The following is a 20,529-nucleotide window of genomic DNA, read 5'->3' on the forward strand; positions in this document are numbered from 1 at the left end:
TCCTTTATTTCGCTCTGTCTATACTTGTATTAAACTCATTCTCTCCTTTATAATCGAAAAAATTGTATTGTTTATGCTCTTTTAGATTTATCTAGTTTTTTAGGTAAATTAAATCTTGCAACTCTTTTATATATAGTAATACCTTTTATTCGCTTTGCTACTCAGTTAAATTACGCATATTTAAAGTAAAATTATTTGAAATCAAATTACTTACGAGACAAGTAAAATTTCATAGCTGGCGAAGAATTTTACTTAAAATTTCAGTAAATTATGAAGATCTTAAAAATGTTTATTTAAAATTTTAATATATTGTTTCTTTTCATAAACGAGGTTCATGGGCTTAAAAGAAATAGTCAGGGATAAAAAAATGAATGACTCTCAACTTATAAGAATTAAACTTGGATCTTTTAGTCTCTAGTCTTGCACCAAATTCTTTCTCTGTAAAATTCAATCACCATTAACTAAAGCATACATATTCACTTTTATTAGTAATTGCTACGGAATTTTCTTATTTAAGGGGATAAAAAAAAACATATCTAGGTATGGGGCATTGATCGAGCTCGGTGATATGGTCCATATAGGAAGCAAAATTAAAGGATATCCCCCAATTTATTTACGAAAAGAAATAAGAAAATATCGCAAGACCACCTAAATTGAAAAAAGAGACAAGTACATATCCTTTATTAGATTTTCTTTGGTGTACTAGTCAATTTTCCATGTGGCAACTGCCTCTCGTACTTTTTCAGATTTTTCGGGAAGGGAGAGGCACTTTCAGACGGTATATTTCAGAACTACCCTTAAATATCGCAGGTCTTAATTTCACGTACGAAATTCAAGATAGGGATATAAGCTAATAGAAAATTCCCACCCAAAATAAGATAGGGAATAAGCTAATAGATAAATTATATAGAAGTGTTTGGTTTTAGAGTTAAGTAGAGTTGAGTTTTGATTTTAATTGAGTTGTAATGATTGTGTTGTTGAATTATGAGAAAAAGTGTGAAAAAGTAATGAATAGTTGAGAAAAAATAATAATTGTATTGTTGAATTGTGAAAAAAGTAATGGATAGTTGAAAGAATTTAATATTGAAAATTGAATTGAATGGTTAAAAAATTGAAGAAAGAAAAAATGTAATAATTGATTTTTGTTGTGTAAAGTATAGTTAAAGTTAGAGTTAAAATTTTAAAAACGTGATTGTAAAATCAGACGGAGCCTATGTGTCTTAAATTCTGTATCTTGAGAATTTTATATTTTTTTGCTCACCGCGTTATACATTATGAAGTAGAATCTTATTAACTAGCTTTTACCCATGCGATGCACGAGTTTTAGTTAAAGGTGTTTATTTTTAATGATAATTTTAAAAATTTGACATTCAATTAAAATGTTTAATAAGAGATATCTTTCTAAAGTATTCAAATACTACTAATAACGAATTAAAGACAATTTAAAGTGACAGCTACAATATCAAATATTATTTCTTTAATATTATATATGTTATATCGACTAAAATTATTAAATATTAGTTGTCTATTTAAAATGAGTTTGCTCTCAACCGCAAAAAAGGGTTTAGCAATTAACTGAGTTTTCAATGGATCAATTTTATTACCTGCAGTGCAGGGAGATTAATTTGAACCCAAAATGTCTCATAGTTAGGACCAAAACAATACACGAATGGGATTAATATGATCAACTGTTAAGTTGAAAACACCAGTGATCTCACTGGAAAAAGAAAGTATCCTCATGATTTTGGAGATTATAATACCAATGTCAAGAGCGGTATTGTTGTTAATATTGTTTTTGTATTATAAAAGGTGAGGACAAAATAAAAGTAGCAGTGTTTATTTAAAATCTTCGAAGGATGAAAACGGTATCTATCGGGACAGATATATCCTTGGCCACAAAACAACATGGCCCCATCATATTCACAAAATACTGACACCTTATCTTGAAGAACCTGATATGGGCATGTTATGGCCTTATAAATCGGATAAACCCTAGAAGCGAGGGTTTTACAGCTACATATTTTCATCAAGATGCCTTCTTTTCTTTGCGGCAGACAATTTGAAGTTTTGACCTATTGTTCTGACCGTAACACTTTTTTTTTTTTTGCTGAAAGACCTTAACATGTTTAATTATCGTTAAATTGACGTTAAGAAAGTAAACATAAAAGAAAAAAAATAGATAAAAGATTTGGGGAATACTAATTAAGTCATGATAATTAAATGTTATCTATCTTCAGGATTTGCCAATTCGTTCATTGAAATGGGCAAACTCGGACGTTTATTGCTAAGATGAGTGGGGTCGGGCATTTATATAAATATATAAATATATATACCTATATTATATTGATATTCTGTGGATTTTTTTTTTATAAGTGATAGAATTTTCATTAATCATAGGCATATAATTTGTATAAAACATCCACGGATGGTATCCGCGTCAAATGGATATATACTATTAACGCTATCATTTGAAGGCCTCGATCGCTTTGTTTGGGTGAAATGGTACTGTAGGCAATTCATTTTCCTTATTTTTTATGTCTTATGTCCCGAAAATTTCAAAATCAACTTAATTCATCTTGATTAACCAATAATATTATTTATCATTTTCGAAAATAATTCACAGATAAAATCTCTGTAAAACATTTTTGGGAATTATGACGGACCCCAGCTGTTCAACTTGCAGATTTGGGATCGCCTAATCTAGGTGGTGACCACATTCAGCTCGGCCACCACAAGCGCAACAAAAGTCGGTATGCTGCTGCTTAAAAGGCCTCAAAGACCTCAACGGCTCTGATCCTCATTTTGTGTTTGGCTTCCTGGTTGCGACCTCTGTCAAGAATTATGGCAAGACAGTCAGCGCGACTAATCGTTGTGGGAAGTTTATTTTCAAAAAATCGGCCTCATAAATAAGTTTTGTATTATATAATATCGTTCTAAACATCTGAAATAAATTACTTTAATTTCTTTGAATTCATTCTACTTGTAAATAGTTTCCTCTGGAAAAATCATTGTTACCAATCAAACGCAGCCTAAGAATCCTTCATTGCGAAGTTTATTTCAAAAAATCGGCCTCATAAATAAGTTTTGTATTATATAATATCGTTCTAAACATCTGAAATAAATTACTTTAATTTCTTTGAATTCATTCTACTTGTAAATAGTTTCCTCTGGAAAATCATTGTTACCAATCAAACGCAGCCTAAGAATCCTTCATTGCCTCGATCTCTTGTCACTCAATCTCTAATTGTCCCTTTCTTTCTAGCTTAATTACTTCTCAGTTTTTTAAGCCAACTTATAATTTGTATATTATGTGCAGGAGGTTTACTATTTCCAGATTGTATTAAGGGATAAGTACATATTTGGTCCTTTATGTTTGAATTAATGTTCGAGTTCATCCTTTTCATTTTTTTGACTCAATCTTATCCTATAATACGATAAACATTTTTTATTTGGTCATTTAACTAATCTGGCAGTTAAATTTTATCGACATGGCTACTAAGTTGATGCCATGTGTATATATATATATATATATATATATATATTTTTTTTACAGATGTGGCATTTCAAAAATAGTTTTATTTTATTTTAAAGTAAAGCAATATAATCAATTAAATTAAAAGAAAAGCAAGGAAACAATCAAAAGCAAACAACCACAAACAAGGGGCAAGGGGGTGAGCTGCCATCACCCCCTCTTCCTCTCGATAGTTTGCTCTTAAAAAAAAATCGAATGTTTTTTAGAAATTAAAACAAATAAATTCAAGAAACGTTAAGAATGCAAAAATTCTAGCATCTGGGATAATTCAACTGCTAAAATGATTAAAAGACCAAATAAAATTTATTGTAACATAAATGATGAGATTAAAAAAATAAAAAGAGGAAATACAGTATCAACCCATGTAAATACGATAAACATTTTTTATTTGGTCATTTAACTAATCTGGCAGTTAAATTTTATCGACATGGCTACTAAGTTGATGCCATGTGTATATATATATATATATATATATATATTTTTTTTACAGATGTGGCATTTCAAAAATAGTTTTATTTTATTTTAAAAGTAAAGCAATATAATCAATTAAATTAAAAGAAAAGCAAGGAAACAATCAAAAGCAAACAACCACAAACAAGGGCAAGGGGGTGAGCTGCCATCACCCCCTCTTCCTCTCGATAGTTTTGCTCTTTAAAAAAAAATCGAATGTTTTTTAGAAATTAAAACAAATAAATTCAAGAAACGTTAAGAATGCAAAAATTCTAGCATCTGGGATAATTCAACTGCTAAAATGATTAAAAGACCAAATAAAATATTTATTGTAACATAAATGATGAGATTAAAAAAATAAAAGAGGAAATACAGTATCAACCCATGTAAAGAATCAAATACGCATCTGCCCTCTTGTAGTAAATGAAATTACTTTGTATATTCCATGCGTTGCATGATTCATTTTCATGTATCTGTTATCTACTTATATATAGTAAGTATTTACCTGTTGTAATAAGAATAATAAGGGAAAATTATGGTTTTAGTTCTGTAACTTTCATCACTTTTCCATTTTCATCCATTTCTATTTTCTTTTATATTTCTATCATATACCTTTCGTTACTTTTCTATATATTTCTCCTTCCGTTATTTACAAAACCGTTAACTTTTTTGACATGGAATCAGGATTGGATGTCCACGCCAGGCATAATAAAAATGGAAAACTTAGCCTCATATGCATCTTCCCTTCATATAAAATTCTCCTCATAATTATAGTGACTTTAAACTCATTAAATCCTTTCGAAATTGAAGTTCATAATCAAAAAAAAGTTTCGGCAGTTAAACAACTCTAATTCTTAATTTCGTCAAACTCATGAAGATAAATTGATTCATCGAGCAACTTTCAACTTTCAAGAAATTGATCGACTCCGTTGTTTAAATTTTATAAACAAAAAAATTTGCCTTGAAGAAGACGCAAGGAGGTAGGAAGGAGAAAGAAGTATCAGTGGAACTTAGATTGCGCCTGCAATGGAAGCTGAGATGATCAGTCGACATGATTTGGGTCATCAATGAAGTGTTCAATTTTTTTATCAACTCGTGCTCTGAAAGGTCTGCAATCAGAGATGATGGTAGCTGTAGCTGGGATGGTTTTAGGTGTTCTTTGTTTTTATTTATCTGTTTATTTCCTATTCTTTCTTTCTTTTCTAATTTTCTAGTCATATTTTTCCTTTAATTAAGACAGTAACGGCATCCACATTTTATCCACGTGTTATTGTATATATGATTATGATGTTGGCATTTTATTGGGTTCCATGTGATCAAATTTAACAGTTTAATTAACGGAATGATGAAAACAGAAAAATAACAAAAGATATAGGATATAAATAAAAATATAGGATCAAAATTATAGTTTTCTATAACGAAAGCTATTGGACCAAACTATAATTTTCCCTAATAATAATAGTAACAATAATAATAATAATAATAATAATAATATTATTATTATTATATTATTATTATTATAGTAGTTGTTGTCGTCGTCGTCGCCGATGAGTTAAGTTTAATTTTCAAATGTTTTCAAATAAATGATATCTTCTATAAAATTAGAGTAAATTTAAATGGTTTCATAATAATTTTTGTAACTAATTGGCTTATTTAATATGCATCATAAATTTATCTAATTCTTAATGCAGATTTACCATAAACATTAAGCTCATAACTTTTCTTGAAAATAGTTTTATGATATCCACGTTTTTAAATATTATATGTCCGTAAGATCTACTAGCTTTCAATTGTTTCCTCTTGTACGACTCTAAGTTTATCAAATTCGTGGCATATGGTATTTCTTTTTGGGGAATTCTACGCGCGGCTGATTATTATTTTTTTTGGTGAATTGATTAATATTTTTAGTTTTTTTTTTTTGTTAACCCTATATGCTGTAAGGTTTCATTTTTGTACATATATATCATTTGTTATTATTATAATTATCTAGATTCTTAACAAAACATGTATTCTTCTAAAAAACAATAAAACTTTTCAATGATTAATTTCAAATTTCAAGTGATAATATTTTATTAAATTGGAAGATTTTTAAATGGTTAATTAATTATATTGCTACTAACAGTCTCAATTACTATTCATTGCATATTTATTAAACTAGTGTACCTCCACATGTGATGCATATGTTTTGTTAGTTTTCCTTTTCTCTATCGAGGTAGCACAATTTTACATTAAATTGGCCAATGACTTGTAATCAATCCAGCGGGGCCTTTTTTTTTTCTTTTCTTTTTGGCCATAGAGAGGCGATGAAATTGTAAATGAGTTTTTTCTTTGTTCCTCTAAGAATCCAATCGCGGTGATCCTATAAGCACTCATGGCACTGACCCATTCCAAGGCGTTGAACTTCCAATCATTTCTCACATTTTTGATTTCTTGTTATTTTCGACCTTGTGGTAAGTTCAACTGATGCTACTGAAAAATCAGTGAGCGTCTGAGCCTCATCCGATATTCGAGATATTTGGCTTGTTTGGAATTGCCAGCCCCACCTGTAAAAGATGATTTGTAATTAGTCGACTAAAGGAATCGGGTCAGTCTGAAGCAGCCTTATCTTGGATTATCCTGCAACATGCTCATCAAGTAATAAACTAAATAAGTACAACATGATAGGAACATAAGTCATTGGATCCAAACATGATCCTTCAATTTTTTTTTTCTGGTGCATAGGTTTTGGTTCAAGTTCAATCAAAACTCAGCAATCATATAATACTGTCCAAGAGGAAATAACCCAAAAAAGTAGAATTACGTTTAATACTTGGAGCAGCAGACATCTTGGAATTACCGAAGTTTTCTGGTTTTTGGATTTTAATTGATATTGTAATTTGTATCTAACATTCATTTTAGTTAAGGACTACATATGGATCATGTACTAATATATCTATATCTATACCATTTATCTATATCGATAGTAATGGTATGAGTAGTTCCCACCATATAAATTAAACTTGAAACCTACTACATCACTAGACGATGACGTGTATCACTCCATGCCCCCTCACTAATATCAAAAGTCTCTTTGTTATGTCGTAAGAAATAAAGTATTATGAGATATTCAAAATGAAATATTCATTAGTTGATTATTGAAATAGAAAGAATATTCATTAGGACACCAATGAACCGTTTTAAGTTTGAATTTCTAACTTGAAAGTGAGTTCTTTCAGACCTGCATGCCGCTCGAACGATTATTTTGCGAAAGAAAAATAGGAATTGGAGGAGGCATTTCGTCAAGAAAATCTGCGATCCCTCAGACTCAAATCTGTGAACTTTTGTGGTCCGCTTGCTTAGGATCGATGATGACAAGAAAAAGGCTTGACTTGTTAGGACAATAGGACAGGTCGGACCGATTCGGAACGGCCCAACGAAAAGATTATCGGCTCGGCTCGGCTCGGTTCGATTCGGTGCGGTCTGAAATGATTCCCCTCTACTGCACTAAACTTTCAATCTTTTGAAAATTTACAAACGACCCACAATTTTGAAAAATTTTAAAATATGCCCCACTCTCTCTCTCTCTCTCTCTCTGCTCCTCCTCCCCCTCTCTCTTCTCCCCCGATCCTTCACCGCCGCCTCTCTCAACCCCCCGCGCCACCCTCCCTCCCGCCTCCTGCTCCGTCGGCCTAACACCGACCGCCCCAGCGACCAAACCCCTCCCCTCCGCTCCAGCAGCTCTGTCTTGCTTGGAAGCACATCAGTTTCGCCGGTTGCGACATCTCGGCGATAAGCAGGCAGACGGAGCGACGACGGAACGAGAGGGAGCATATTATATCGGCCATCCGGGGGCATCTGCGGCGAAGCAGTCAATTCCGGAAGCACTATATCTTGGCAGTATTTCACTGTCTGCGACCCGACCTGGTCTGCAAACGAGGTGCGGAAGTGGACCTCAGGCGGGGCTGAGGAAGGGTAGAAGGTATATATAGAGAGAGAGAGAGAGAGAGAGAGAGAGAGATGGCCTCTCTCCGGAGAACAGCAAGAACGCTGCCCTGCTGCTGCTGCTGATTCTCTCTCTTTCATGGAGCTCGCCGTTCAACAGGTAATCCGTCGACTTTCTCACATTTGGGTTTCAGCGAGATGTCGATTATGCGGCTGGTACGGGCCAGCTTTGGTGATACGTAGCGTGTGAAGATTCATTCCTGCTCAGTTTCTGTAATTGGGAGTTAACCAAGTTGGGCAAGCAATGTTGGTTGTTATGATGGGTGATTTGGAAGAGACACACTGGCAGAGCTCGTGATTTTCGCTATTCTCCCTCGTTTTCACAAACTTCATGAGGATTTCTTGCAAGTTCTTGTTGTTCAACTAAACTATATGAATATGCACTCTGGTAGGGAGACAATGAATGCTGAGGCTTTTCCAAGTAATAAACTATCTGGGTGTAGTCATTGTCTCATATCACTTTTCCCGTCATCATTCTTCATTTTCATAGGTGAAGGTAAATTAGCTAATGCTAAGGAATCACGAAGGTCAATGTGTTTCTGGTGATGGCTAATGTTTGCATTGGTGCTGACTCGTTTATCATTTTTAAACAAGAGTACTATGTATCCTCAAATGTTAATAAAGTCCCTTCTCTTTGGTGATTCTCTGTCTACTTTGTGGTCTTGGACTTACCTTCTTGTGTTTCGTTGTTTTTTTTTTTCGATTTCTCATGTGTTAGGAAAACTTGCTTTGGAGAGCCTCGAAGTTCCTGTTGGGTAAGCCTGTCATGCATTTCAGATTTAACTCAATATAACATGTTCTATGTCTAGCTTTCATCGCCCGGGGGGGAGGGAATCATACATCTAAGAACAAGAAACAAAAGCTCTCTCTCTTCTTGTTATGTCATCAAAGCGACTCTGTGGATTGTCTATGTTCATTGTCTATATCTCACTGCTATTAGATTGACATCAGCACTTAAATCGTGTCTTCCATATTTCGTGGCATTGTGATCTTTAATCTTGTATTGGGTTGGTAAAATATAATATTGAGCTTTCAATAGATGTACCAAATATCAGATGCCTACGTAAAAGATGCCTTAGCGACAAGAAAACTCTTTTTTACCATCGACAAGCAATCTGCCTGTCAATAATTGTTTACTTCTCTCTCACCTACATTTACAAGTTTCCTATCCTAAAACGACCTGAATGATAGAAAGCGATATTCTATTAGAGATCTTTCATATATTGAATCCAGCTCCTCATTCCCCTAGTTGAAAATCTAGTTGATCCTCTTCGCATTAAGTCTTCAGGTTCCAAATATGTGCCGTACTTATTGCAAGACGCTCAAACTCTCAGTGTCTGTTCTTATCCAAGCTTAGTACATTTTGTGAGCTCATAGTAATTAATATATCTACTTAAGACTTAAGATTTATTTGATCTCAAGAAGTGACTCTGGATAACCACTTGACGAAGCAAAGAGTGCTGATAATTCCCTTTGTTTGAGAAAGGAGAAGGAAGAGTTTTTTGGTACTAAAATAATGAATACCAGTGGGACTGGATTGTAGACTATGTTTCTATAGGAGATGATTCTTTATCAGCCTCAAACAATATCACTTGCATTTATATCATCGTCTTTCTTGTGATGCATTTTTTTTTCCTATTTGGGAAGAAAATATCTCTATTTATATCACTTGGTATTCTGTTCTTATATCTGTTTGATCAGCTGTGTAATTGTTGAGGATGGGAAAGTAATTGCATCGGGAAGAAATCGAACTAATGAGACAAGAAATGTAAGTCAACTGCCATGTGGTTCCCTTAATTGTTCAATAATCTTTTTTCTCGGTTTTTCCTATCTAGTGCCATGTGCCTTGTGGTTCCCTTAATTGTTCAATAATTCTTCTTCTTCTAAAGCCAGAAATTTCCACTTTTTCTTAGGCCTAGCACGAGCTTTAAAAATTTAAATGAACTTCCACTTTTGTTCCCCATATAGCGTCTGTTAGTTTTTCGTTATTATTATTATTATTATTATTATTTTTTTCTGATGTGGCAAACATCCCACTGACATGGCAGACGTCCCAGCCAGTTGGGTCTTACAAATCGTAGGGTCGCAACCATAGTTTTGCCAGTCACCTAGTTTCGATGACCCAATGAACAAGATGAACATCTTCCTTTTAATTTCTAAATTTTACTCATGAATTTCATGGGGAATTCAGTCATGCTAGACGGGACATAAAAGGTGGAAGTTTGTGCTTTTACATGTAATTTTCAGAAGTTCATGCTAGAATTAAGAAGAAGTGAAATGTTCAGGTTTTCTGGTGTTCTTTTTTTTTAAAAAAAAAAAAAATTTATCAAGTGCCACATTAGCGGGACGTTTGCCACATTAGCAAAAAAGAATGGCAAAACTGATGGAGGTTAGATGGGATACAGATGTGGAAGTTTGTGAATTTGCATATATATTATTATTTTTTCTGATGTGGCAAACATCCCACTGACATGGCAGACGTCCCCAGCCAGTTGGGTCTTACAAATCGTAGGGTCGCAACCATAGTTTTGCCAGTCACCTAGTTTCGATGACCCAATGAACAAGATGAACATCTTCCTTTTTAATTTCTAAATTTTACTCATGAATTTCATGGGGAATTCAGTCATGCTAGACGGGACATAAAAGGTGGAAGTTTGTGCTTTTACATGTAATTTTCAGAAGTTCATGCTAGAATTAAGAAGAAGTGAAATGTTCAGGTTTTCTGGTGTTCTTTTTTTTTTTAAAAAAAAAAAAATTTATCAAGTGCCACATTAGCGGGACGTTTGCCACATTAGCAAAAAAAGAATGGCAAAACTGATGGAGGTTAGATGGGATACAGATGTGGAAGTTTGTGAATTTGCATATAATTTTTAGAAGTTCGTGCTAGAACTAAGAAAAAGTACAAAGTTCAGGCTTTTTTAGTTCATTTAGCCTTTTTTTTTCCTTTTCTCCCTGGTCAAGTTATGTCCATGAAGTGAATAAACCGTTAAGTGAGGATTCTATGCGTTAGCTGCAGAACGCTTTCAAAGAAAAATATTCTTGCTGAAGATTGAAGGCCGGTTTACATATTTAAAAAAAAATAAAAAAATTGAAGGCATTTCTGCTGTTTCTCCAGGCCACGAGACATGCTGAGATGGAGGCTATTGATGTTATTCTTGACCACTGGCACAGGAGTGGGCTTTCTGCGACAGAAGTTGCAGAAATTTTCAAGATGCATCCTTTATGTTACATGCGAACCTTGTATAATGTGTGCCTCAGCATTATCGATCCTTGGTATTTCTGTTGAGCGCTCGAAGAAAAAACTTACCTTGCCATTTGTACATTCTTATGAATTGATGAGGACTCTTTTTCCTTGTAGGCATAAAGGAGGTGTACTATGGGTGTGCCAATGACAAGTTTGGAGGTTGTGGATCTATTTTGTCATTGCATATAGGTGCCTCTGAGCTGCAGGATAGGTTCTGTTCTGAACCCAACTTGGAGATGTGTTGTTTCTCAGGGTTTTATATGCTATGAAAGGAAAACAATTAGTACTCCTTGATGTATGAAAGGAAATTGACTTTTAAAGTTGTGGAAGTAACTTTGCCGAATTGTTCCATATCGAAACTTACATTGTTTTCAAAATGCTAAATTTGACAATGCTGCAGCAATCGTTGCTCGTGCTCCTCCAAATTTTACCATAGAATGATATTGGTTACTCCTGTGCGACTATATTCCACTTCAAGTTCGTTTATAAATTTGTTGCAGTGAAGGAAATTCACGAGCAAGGGGTTTCAAATGTTACGGAGGCATAATGGCATCAGAAGCGGTCTCCCTTTTCCGAGATTTTTATGAGCAGGGGAACCCCAATGGTATGCAAATCCATTCAAGTGTTTGTATTTCTTGATTTCAGTCGAGACTTAATAATACTTTTTTTTTTTTTGCTCTGTTAACTATCAGATAAAAAGTGATCCCCAAATTTCTCGGCTACCATCCAGAGGAACAATTCAGCATTGTGATTATCACCGATGCATGTTTTATGCTGAGAATTTTTCTTGCTATTCTCATTGCAGCTCCAAAGCCTCACAGACCTCGGGCTGCTCAGTCATCTAGCTAGATCTTCATTGGTATTTGGTCCATTTCGGCATCCCCATAAATGAAAGGTGCACTATCCGGGAGGACATGATGCTCCTATGTTGTCGATTAACCAATGCTTGGTGGACCCTTGAAGTTGCTCCAAACTTATGTTTTCATCTGACCTGATGTCAAACTGTCTGAGATCATCATGAGATAGATCCCGATAAGTTTAGAGATGTCTCTCTTTGTTTCCCTTTCTTTTTCGCTGTTATTGAGAAAGCTGAGGATGTCTGTTAATGCAAAGCATCCTCGAGGATGGATAACATACCGATGTTTTGTAGAAATATTCCATGCCTACAATATTGTCTAATGGAAGTAACTGTAGATTTTGCATATTGACGTGGTTCATGAGTCTCTCTGCCCTTAACTGGTGTTGCCTTTTGGAATTCTTAATATCATGCCGATGCTTGGGATAAAAAAAGGCAACTTAGGACAATTTAAAGCTTACGACTACTTGCTATTTCATACTCGCTCTACAGTCTGAAAAATGATATGAAATGGTATGTGACAGAAGTGGATGTTCGTATTTGAGCTCGAATCACGGATATTAACGGGTTCTTTCGGCGCAAGACTCCAGAAGAGGTTCGAAGCGAGTCGAAACTGGAGAATGGAAAAAAAATGGACAAGAAAATTAGAGCAAGGAGGAGACTAAATTTGATTTGGCATATTGACCCTCCATTTGGCAATTGGAATTGGAACAGACACATACGTACACATTTATGCCCCTGACCCCTCTCTGTCTTGTCCTCTTTTCTCTCTCCCTCTTCCCATCTCTGCTGCATCTGAAAAATCTTTCTTTTTTCATGGAAACTCCAATCGGCACTGGAAACTGAAACGGGTTTCAAATTCTTTTCTCTTTTCTCTTCCATTTGCTTCAGTTACTGTGGTGGGAGGCTCCGTTTGCCCGTCCCTTTTTCTTCTATCATCTTCCCATTTTCGTCTCCTCTCTCAAAAAATTAATTTTTTTTTCTTCCCTCCCTCCCTCTCTCTCTATCTCTCTCTCTCTCTCTCCCTCTCCCCCCTTTCCCGGCAAGAGCCAAGCTTTTGCGGTTGAAAACTGAGCAACCCAGGAGGAGGAATCGACCTCTGGTGCCCAGTTGCGGGTTAGATTCAATTCTAGCCATTAACAGTGCCTGAAGAATTTTGGTAAAGAAGGGGTACGCACAGTTCTCTTGTCTGTTCCTTTTGCCTGTAAAGTTTTTGTTATATGAAAGATTGTATCTTGTGGGTCGTTTGGATGATTGCTGGGTTTGAGGTTGTGTTCGAGTTGCTATGTTTGTTGCCAGTGAAAGAGCTCTAGATTGGTTAGCCAGGCGGGTCTTGGATTCATAGGGTAGGACAAAGTGTTGTTGCATGTGGTTTTAGGGGTAGGGCAACCCTAGAATTTGTTGGTTCCATTTGAAGTGGAAGAGATTGGGGGCAAGCTACTTTGAGATTCATGCCTGAATAGTCGGTTCTTCATGGTTAATGAGCAGATTGAGGCACCATGGTGCTATGAAGTTTGAGTGTCGCCAACTTTGCGGTTTCTCCACCTATGTGGGATCTGCAGAGACTCGCAAACTTTACAGGACCCGTGGGCTTGGGTGGGGTTCATGTGCAGGGCCAAAAAAGCGATTGAGGCTAAGAGTGCCATCTTGAGGAGAAATTATGAGGTCTGCCTTCTGAGTGAGATGCGGCATGAAAAACTTGCAGAGGTTTTAGGGGTAGGGCAACCCTAGAATCCATTTGAAGTGGAAGAGATTGGGGGCAAGCTACTTTGAGATTCATGCCTGAATAGTCGGTTCTTCATGGTTAATGAGCAGATTGAGGCACCATCTATGAAGTTTGAGTGTCGCCAACTTTGCGGTTTCTCCACCTATGTGGGATCTGCAGAGACTCGCAAACTTTACAGGACCCGTGGGCTTGGGTGGGGTTCATGTGCAGGGCCAAAAAAGCGATTGAGGCTAAGAGTGCCATCTTGAGGAGAAATTATGAGGTCTGCCTTCTGAGTGAGATGCGGCATGAAAAACTTGCAGAGATCGGAGACCCACATCAGCGGATAGTTATCAGTAAATACTTGTATCGTTGGCTGTAAAATTCGGACTCTATTTCGGGACTACACACCTGTTTTGTTGACGTGTTTGAACACGGGTATCGATATGGGGAGCTATGCGTACATCAGTCTGATTCAACATGATATCTGGTTAAGTGGGACAACATATGGCAATTGCAGAACCTTGTTTCTTTAGGACGTGTGTTTATTGTGTTACACAAGTTCTGAAGCATAGGTTTGTAGTAGGACTTATCTTATTCTAGGACATTATGTGGATACCTTACGTTAAGAGAGTGAAGAAGAGGGTGATATGCTAAACCATGAGAAAGAAATCAGAGAAGCTGAAGCAGAAACACCAGATATGGATTTAACCCAGCAGGAACTTGTGGTCCAAAGACATTGAGAATTAAACGTGTCAAATGCTGGCACAAGCAGCTGCACCTGGCGCTCAATGCTGCCTATGAAACACGTTGTAGGTGCTTTTATACTGTGGCGGTATAGAAGGATCTTTGATGATCTTTTGCAGTTTGGGCTTGTGGAACAATGATCTCTTTTCATTTTTCAGAGATGATTTCCATTTCCAAAGTAGGACTTTGAGATGATTTCAACGAGATTTTCACACTATGGCTTTGTGTAGTGCCACATTCAATTGAGAATATGCATATAACAGATTTAGAAAGTGACATTGAAGAATTCTTGTGAAGTCTGTTGGTACTTTTGCAGATATTATATTTTGGCATATGTTGAATTTCTTTTACTGTCGCAAATACTAGCAACACATGAAGTCTATTCATTTGTGTCACGGAAAACATGAAAAAAATAAAAACTAGAGGGTATTTAAGCAATCTAAATATTAAAGGTTAGATCAATGTCACTCATACAAATCATCTTGTCTGAAAAAAACGAAATACACCTGATACTGCACCAAAGAAATATTTAATGATCAAATTTGAGCAATTAAATTGACCCAGTGTTTTCTCCATTTGTGCAGCAGTGAAGATGATTCATGCTTTGAGTTGGTCTCAGCATTGTAAGAACATGATAAGAACTTGATAATGAAAGAGGGAAAGCTGATTCTATGAGCAGTTCCACAATTAGAAGGTTAGGTGCTGCATGTTGGATATTGTTGTAGTAGTTATCTCAGGTGAGCAATGCTGATTAGAAGCTTCCTTCCTATGCCAATTGAAGGATTCCTACATAATATACCCGATCCCGGAGTTTTTCATATGTGTCCAAAATGCGATGAAGATCCTCCTGGTGGATGCAGCAAGGCTGTTTCAGTCATGGAGGAGAAGAGAAAGCCTAATGGTTCGTGCTCGCTCAGTAATTTGAAAAGCACAGACGAGTCATCTCTCAGCACAGTCTCTGAAACTGGTTTTCCTAATTTTGTGTACAAGAGGAAGAACCGGCGTGGTGGGCCTGAGAATGTTGCCCTTGATAAGGCACCGGTGGACGTGAGAAGAATTGGTGATTGTTATTCCACCATTTCTTTTAATGCTTCTCTTGGAGAAAAGGAAGCTGGTGGGGCACCTATTTTGACTTCTCTAGATTTGGATGCAAAACCCACAAGTGGTTGGGCTGGCACACAAGAACATGGGCCCGATGAAAAGCCAATTCGAGCCTACAAGATCATCGACGTGGACAGCTTAAATGACAGCTGCTCATCGAGATCCAATGCGGATCCTGTCTCGGTTCCATTGAAGGCCGCGACTGAAGAGACCGGTGAATGCTCCTCTTCTAGTGTGATTGCTATAGAGGCTCAAGAAGATAGTCCATTGAGTGAAAGGGACATCTGTATATCAATTCTTCAGAGTGAGGGTTTGCTCGAGAGAGCGAAATCTTCATCCTCTAGTGCTTCCAAAGATGGGAATGAGATAAGTACGACTAAGAGCTGCAGGGCCAGTTTTCCTGATTGCAAAGCCTGTGGCCGCTCCGAGTCTGCCAGGAAGATGCTAATTTGTGATTTCTGTGATGACGCCTTTCATCTCTCTTGCTGCGATTCGCGAATGAGGAATTTTCGAGATAATGATGAATGGTTCTGTACTTCTTGCCGATCAAAGAAGCAGATTCTCGTGAGACAGACAGGTAACATAATGAGATTGACAAAGATAGGCGCTGAGGTGGATACATCAAGAATCACACCTGCTGTGGAGGAATCAAGTCTAATATCTTTTTTGTTGAGAGATACAGGGCCCTACCAAACTAGTGTTAGGGTCGGGAAAGGTTTTCAGGCAAATGTTCCTAATTGGACAGGTCCAGTTGAGGGGTGAGTTATATATATAGCCCGTTTGGTTTTAGGGTCGGTTTTTAAGGGCCTGTTTGGTTTCAAGATGATATTTTAGAATCACAATTCTAACTTAATTCTACCCACTACAAAACAAAATAATTCATACAAAGTCAAAGAGTGGGTCCCATTTATACCACTTTTTTTCCACAACAAAACAACATAACACATACAAAGTCAAAGGTGGGCTCCATTTATACCACTCAAAATCAAAATCAAAATCTAATTTTAAAATCCTACTATGAAACCAAACGCAACCTAAAATTTTAACTCTAACTTTAACTCTACTCACTACATAACAAAAGTCAACAACACAATTATTACTTTTTTTTCCTTTTCTTCAATTTTTTTAACCATTCAATTCAATTTTTAATACTAAATTCTCTTAACTATTCATTACTTTTTCACATTTTTTCTCATAATTCAACAACACAATCATTACAACCCAATTAAAATTAAAACTCAACTCTACTTAACTCTAAAACCGAACACACTTATAAATTTTACTTGTGATTGCGTTGTATTAGCAGAATTCTAGATGGAAAATATAGAATTGAGCTATCCAGTCAAGGATGCAAAGACGGGATCACGATTCCAAATTTAATTTTTTTTTTTTGCTGAGTATCAATTCTAAAACTTGTATTCTTTCGTAAGCTAAAAGTACACATTCATTTGATGAAGTTTCTAAATGCTATGTAACTGAGTATGAAATGCATGATTGTGTCTTCTCTGGTTATCTAGTACTGGAACATGTTTGAACTAATTATGTTCATGCAGGGATGAAGTGTTCGGGGAACCAGAAGAAGTGGGTACTTTGGTGTACAGTAATTTTCATGTAAGGCCCCGTTCTCTTCACTTGGCCCTCATTAAAAAACTTGACTGGTTACATTACTCATGTAGCCTTTCATCTATTGTTGCATTCACTTTTTTGGTATCCATATTTTAGAGGGGATTTTGCTTGGCCTTGGTAGCACTACTATGTTTTGCATGCTTGTGGATCTACTTTTCTTAAATTTGTTTGACCATTGCTGTTTAAATTCCGGTAAGCTAGTAAGGCTGATTTGTTCTTAAAAGGAATGTTTCCCATGGGTCGAAGTAAGCACCACTTGATAAATGTGACATTTTCTCTTGAAAAAATTTAGCACCTTTCTCAGTGATAGTATAATTCTGCATTAGGTTGGTGGATTTTCTTAGTACAATAGTTTACATTACGAAAAATATTAATTCAACACATGAAAAATCATCCTTAGCAGGTGCCCAATTAGCTTTGCCCATTACATGAAGACGTTATTTACACCCAACTGTTTTGATTGAAATTATTTTTAAATCCAGTAAATATAATACCAATAAACAGGATAGTTCTGTCATTTATAGAAGCCTCTTTTTGTACCCCTATTTGTAGGTTTGCGATGCTAATAAACCTCCAACACTCTGCACTATCGGCAATTGGCTACAATGCAAGCAGGTCATGGACGACAGAGGAGAAACTATATGTGGAAAGTGGCGCAGGTAAATCATAGTGTTGTCTCTCTCATGACAATTTTGTCCCTAATATCCCATATTGACTACAATTCTTTGACGTGGTTGGATCCTTTCTATTTGTACTTCTCTTGACCAGACCTGATTTTGCTTCATATGAAAAATGTCACCATGGCATTAGTTTGTGGGGGGATGGATAAGGGGAACAGCATGGCGAGGAACAATGGTGATAGTTGAGCAAAAATTATATTTCAAGATTTAATTGACTAGAATGTAGTTAATCTTGAATGCTAGCAAATGATGATGATAACAGAATGCCTCCAAAATCTATGTATAGAAAACGAAAATGTGAATAGAGTATCATTTTTCATTTTTTTCTACTATATGTGCACTGAAATGTGGCACTATTATCATAAACAAATTTAGGAACTCTGGAAGAGCACCTATTATAAGGATGGTTTGTTTTTTAAATTGCACATCTTTATCTGGGAAAATAGATTCCAGTGATGAAACTTTTTAGTCCTTCAGTACTTTATAGGTTAGAGAATGGAGAGGGAAGAAGATTGTTTCCCTTGTTTGGATATTAGGAGTAAAGGAGGGAATGAATTCATGTTTGGACGATAATGCCTACTCCCAAGAGTTTTCTTTTTTTTTTTTAATAATTATTTTATAACGAGGGTGTCTGGGTTTCGCCTGACTAATAACAAGAATTCCTTTGTTGTTTATAAAGGCAAAATAGGTTTAACTGCAAATCTTTCATTTCGAGAAGTTTCTCTCCTCCAAATCCCTCTGCCAAGAAGTGTGTTATATAGGACTATGAGGCTTCTCACATGTTGTTGAAGTATATGTCAGCCTGGTGTCCTTGTGTCCTAACTATAAGGATTAAACAATGTAAGACCCCAAGAAACATTGCTTTGCAAATTATTGGGTGGAACAAAAGGGTTTCATTCGAACTATTTTTGTTGTTTCATCTTCTCCTTATAATGCCCCACTGTTGTTCTGCCTTGTTTATTGTCCTTATGGAGGCTCTTCCTTTCAATTGGGTCCTACAAGTTCAATTTCTTGAATTGATTTGTCGGATAAGCATGAGGAAAATTGGAAATTATATATTTTCAGGGCACCGCTCTGTGAAGTTCAAACTGATGACTGGGAATGCTTCTGTGCTGTTTTCTGGGATCCAAGTCATGCTGATTGTGCAGTACCTCAGGTAAGCAGAAAATGGCACATGAAACCTTATTTGCTTTCCAAACAAGAAGACAAACTCAAGATTGGAGTCTACATTGCTTTTTTAATTACGGGTTTTAGTAGATTCTGAGCGTAAACTATGTATCTTCAAATATCTTTGATTGCTAACTCTCATTTTCCATTTTTTCCATTCACACGGTCTCAGGAGTTGGACACAGAGCAAATTCTGAAGCAACTAAAGTACGTAGAAATGGTATGATCCTTATTCATTTCATCACTTTGTGTCTTTCATTCGTAGGGCCATTGAAAGAGGATAAACTTGTGGAAGATATTGAATATTCGATAGGGAGACATCTAATAGGGAAGAGATGCATGAGATGAGTAACTTGATGGTGAAGGTAAAAAAACCGAATATTTGTATATAGGATGCAGCTTTTCTTCTTGTCCACGTTTCAAATCTTTGAACACATTCATTAGGTCATATTGCATCCGTATGCATTGTTGGCATGGGCTTGCGATGATTATGGTCTAAACCGTCCCTACTATGTATCCTGCAGCTAAGGCCCCGACTTGCCTCTAAACGGCGAAAATTTGTTCGGCCCCAATCCGGTGGTTCACAACATTAATAGGAAGAACTTCAGCAGACACATAGAGGGGAAAAAGAGGAAAAGAAAATATTATACAGATGCAAAAAGAGGGTCTCTGACCCTACTAAAGTATATCAATACAATTGCAGGGTTGTCATCCCAATACATCACATTTAGTCGGGCTTTTGTTTTTGATCGTCCTGTGAGTTACAAACCCTGCTTGTCCATAGTCTGTACCTTATCGGGCCGGTGGGTCATTTTGCCTTAGCTACACAGATATCAAGCCACCAATACTGACTTACTGATATTCGATTGTAATGGCAGTTTTGAGTGTAAATATTCGAGCTTTTTTCTCATGTCAATTTTATACATATCGCAGTTGGAGACAGCTGAAAATGCTATTCTTTGCTGATTTTAGTTGTCTCCAAAGCGGGGGGCTAAATCTCCACTTTCTTTGTTAGCTTCAACAAATAGATTAGGCAAGAGTCGAACAAAAAAACCAGATCACTGCACAATTGAATCATGAAAGGTCAAGCGAAGAAATGGTGTATAGGGTATCAGTTCGGTTGAACTTCGTTGCTTGAGTTTACGATTTAGTTATCGATTTGTTGTAGAAAAGTTGAATTGGGCACCCTTAATGATACAAAGGCAACGGTCTCGCAAGTACAACGGCTTCTCTTGAGCAGATCACCTTTCCAGGCCTCCGACGACAATTTAAATGCTAGGATTTCATCTGATTCCCCCTCCAATTCCATCCAAACACAAGCTAATGACCAGTAATCCAAATAGATTGTTACCTGAAAACCTGTTATGCCATGTTCATTTACGAACATATGCAAATCTCAGCTCCAAATGACCCGGGTCTGTCCTGTTTGATATTCCGTTT

At 36.2% G+C, this 20,529-nt stretch overlaps 2 protein-coding genes across 14 annotated transcripts; both read left to right on the forward strand.

Annotated features, from left to right (window-relative positions):
• The first annotated feature begins 8,575 nt into the window (after positions 1-8,575).
• On the forward strand, positions 8,576-12,409 carry LOC116188722 (tRNA-specific adenosine deaminase TAD2-like). The gene is given in 7 exon segments (XM_031518206.1): positions 8,576-8,718; positions 9,665-9,731; positions 11,079-11,164; positions 11,166-11,236; positions 11,322-11,418; positions 11,708-11,811; positions 12,013-12,409. Coding segments are annotated over 7 exon segments (612 nt in total). The 3' UTR covers positions 12,057-12,409.
• Positions 12,410-12,773: 364 nt separating this feature from the next.
• Positions 12,774-20,031, forward strand: LOC116187938. 13 transcript variants are annotated; one of them, XM_031516979.1, is made up of 10 exons: positions 12,780-13,233; positions 13,552-13,770; positions 14,094-14,580; positions 15,100-15,209; positions 15,297-16,374; positions 17,170-17,227; positions 17,795-17,901; positions 18,988-19,078; positions 19,262-19,309; positions 19,614-20,031. In XM_031516979.1, the coding sequence occupies exons 5-10, from the start codon at positions 15,335-15,337 to the stop codon at positions 19,680-19,682; spliced, it is 1,413 nt and encodes a 470-aa protein (XP_031372839.1). In that variant the 5' UTR covers positions 12,780-13,233; positions 13,552-13,770; positions 14,094-14,580; positions 15,100-15,209; positions 15,297-15,334; the 3' UTR covers positions 19,683-20,031. The 13 variants fall into 13 exon arrangements, with proteins under 13 accessions (XP_031372845.1, XP_031372844.1, XP_031372842.1 ...); XM_031516975.1 differs by having other exon boundaries at positions 15,100-16,374; XM_031516981.1 differs by lacking the exons at positions 13,552-13,770; positions 14,094-14,580 and having other exon boundaries at positions 12,778-13,233; positions 15,100-16,193; positions 16,299-16,374.
• Positions 20,032-20,529: the final 498 nt, after the last annotated feature.

Source organism: Punica granatum, chromosome 8 (genome assembly GCF_007655135.1).
Source record: "Punica granatum isolate Tunisia-2019 chromosome 8, ASM765513v2, whole genome shotgun sequence".
NCBI lineage: Eukaryota > Viridiplantae > Streptophyta > Magnoliopsida > Myrtales > Lythraceae > Punica > Punica granatum.

Coding starts and splice junctions, on each gene's coding strand:
- LOC116187938 (XM_031516975.1), top strand. CDS start 15,260: ATGCTGATTAGAAGCTTCCTTCCTATGCCAATTGAAGGATTCCTACAT. Junction 16,375..17,169: donor TGGACAGGTCCAGTTGAGGG/GTGAGTTATATA, acceptor ATGTTCATGCAG/GGATGAAGTGTTCGGGGAAC. Junction 17,902..18,987: donor ATATGTGGAAAGTGGCGCAG/GTAAATCATAGT, acceptor ATATATTTTCAG/GGCACCGCTCTGTGAAGTTC.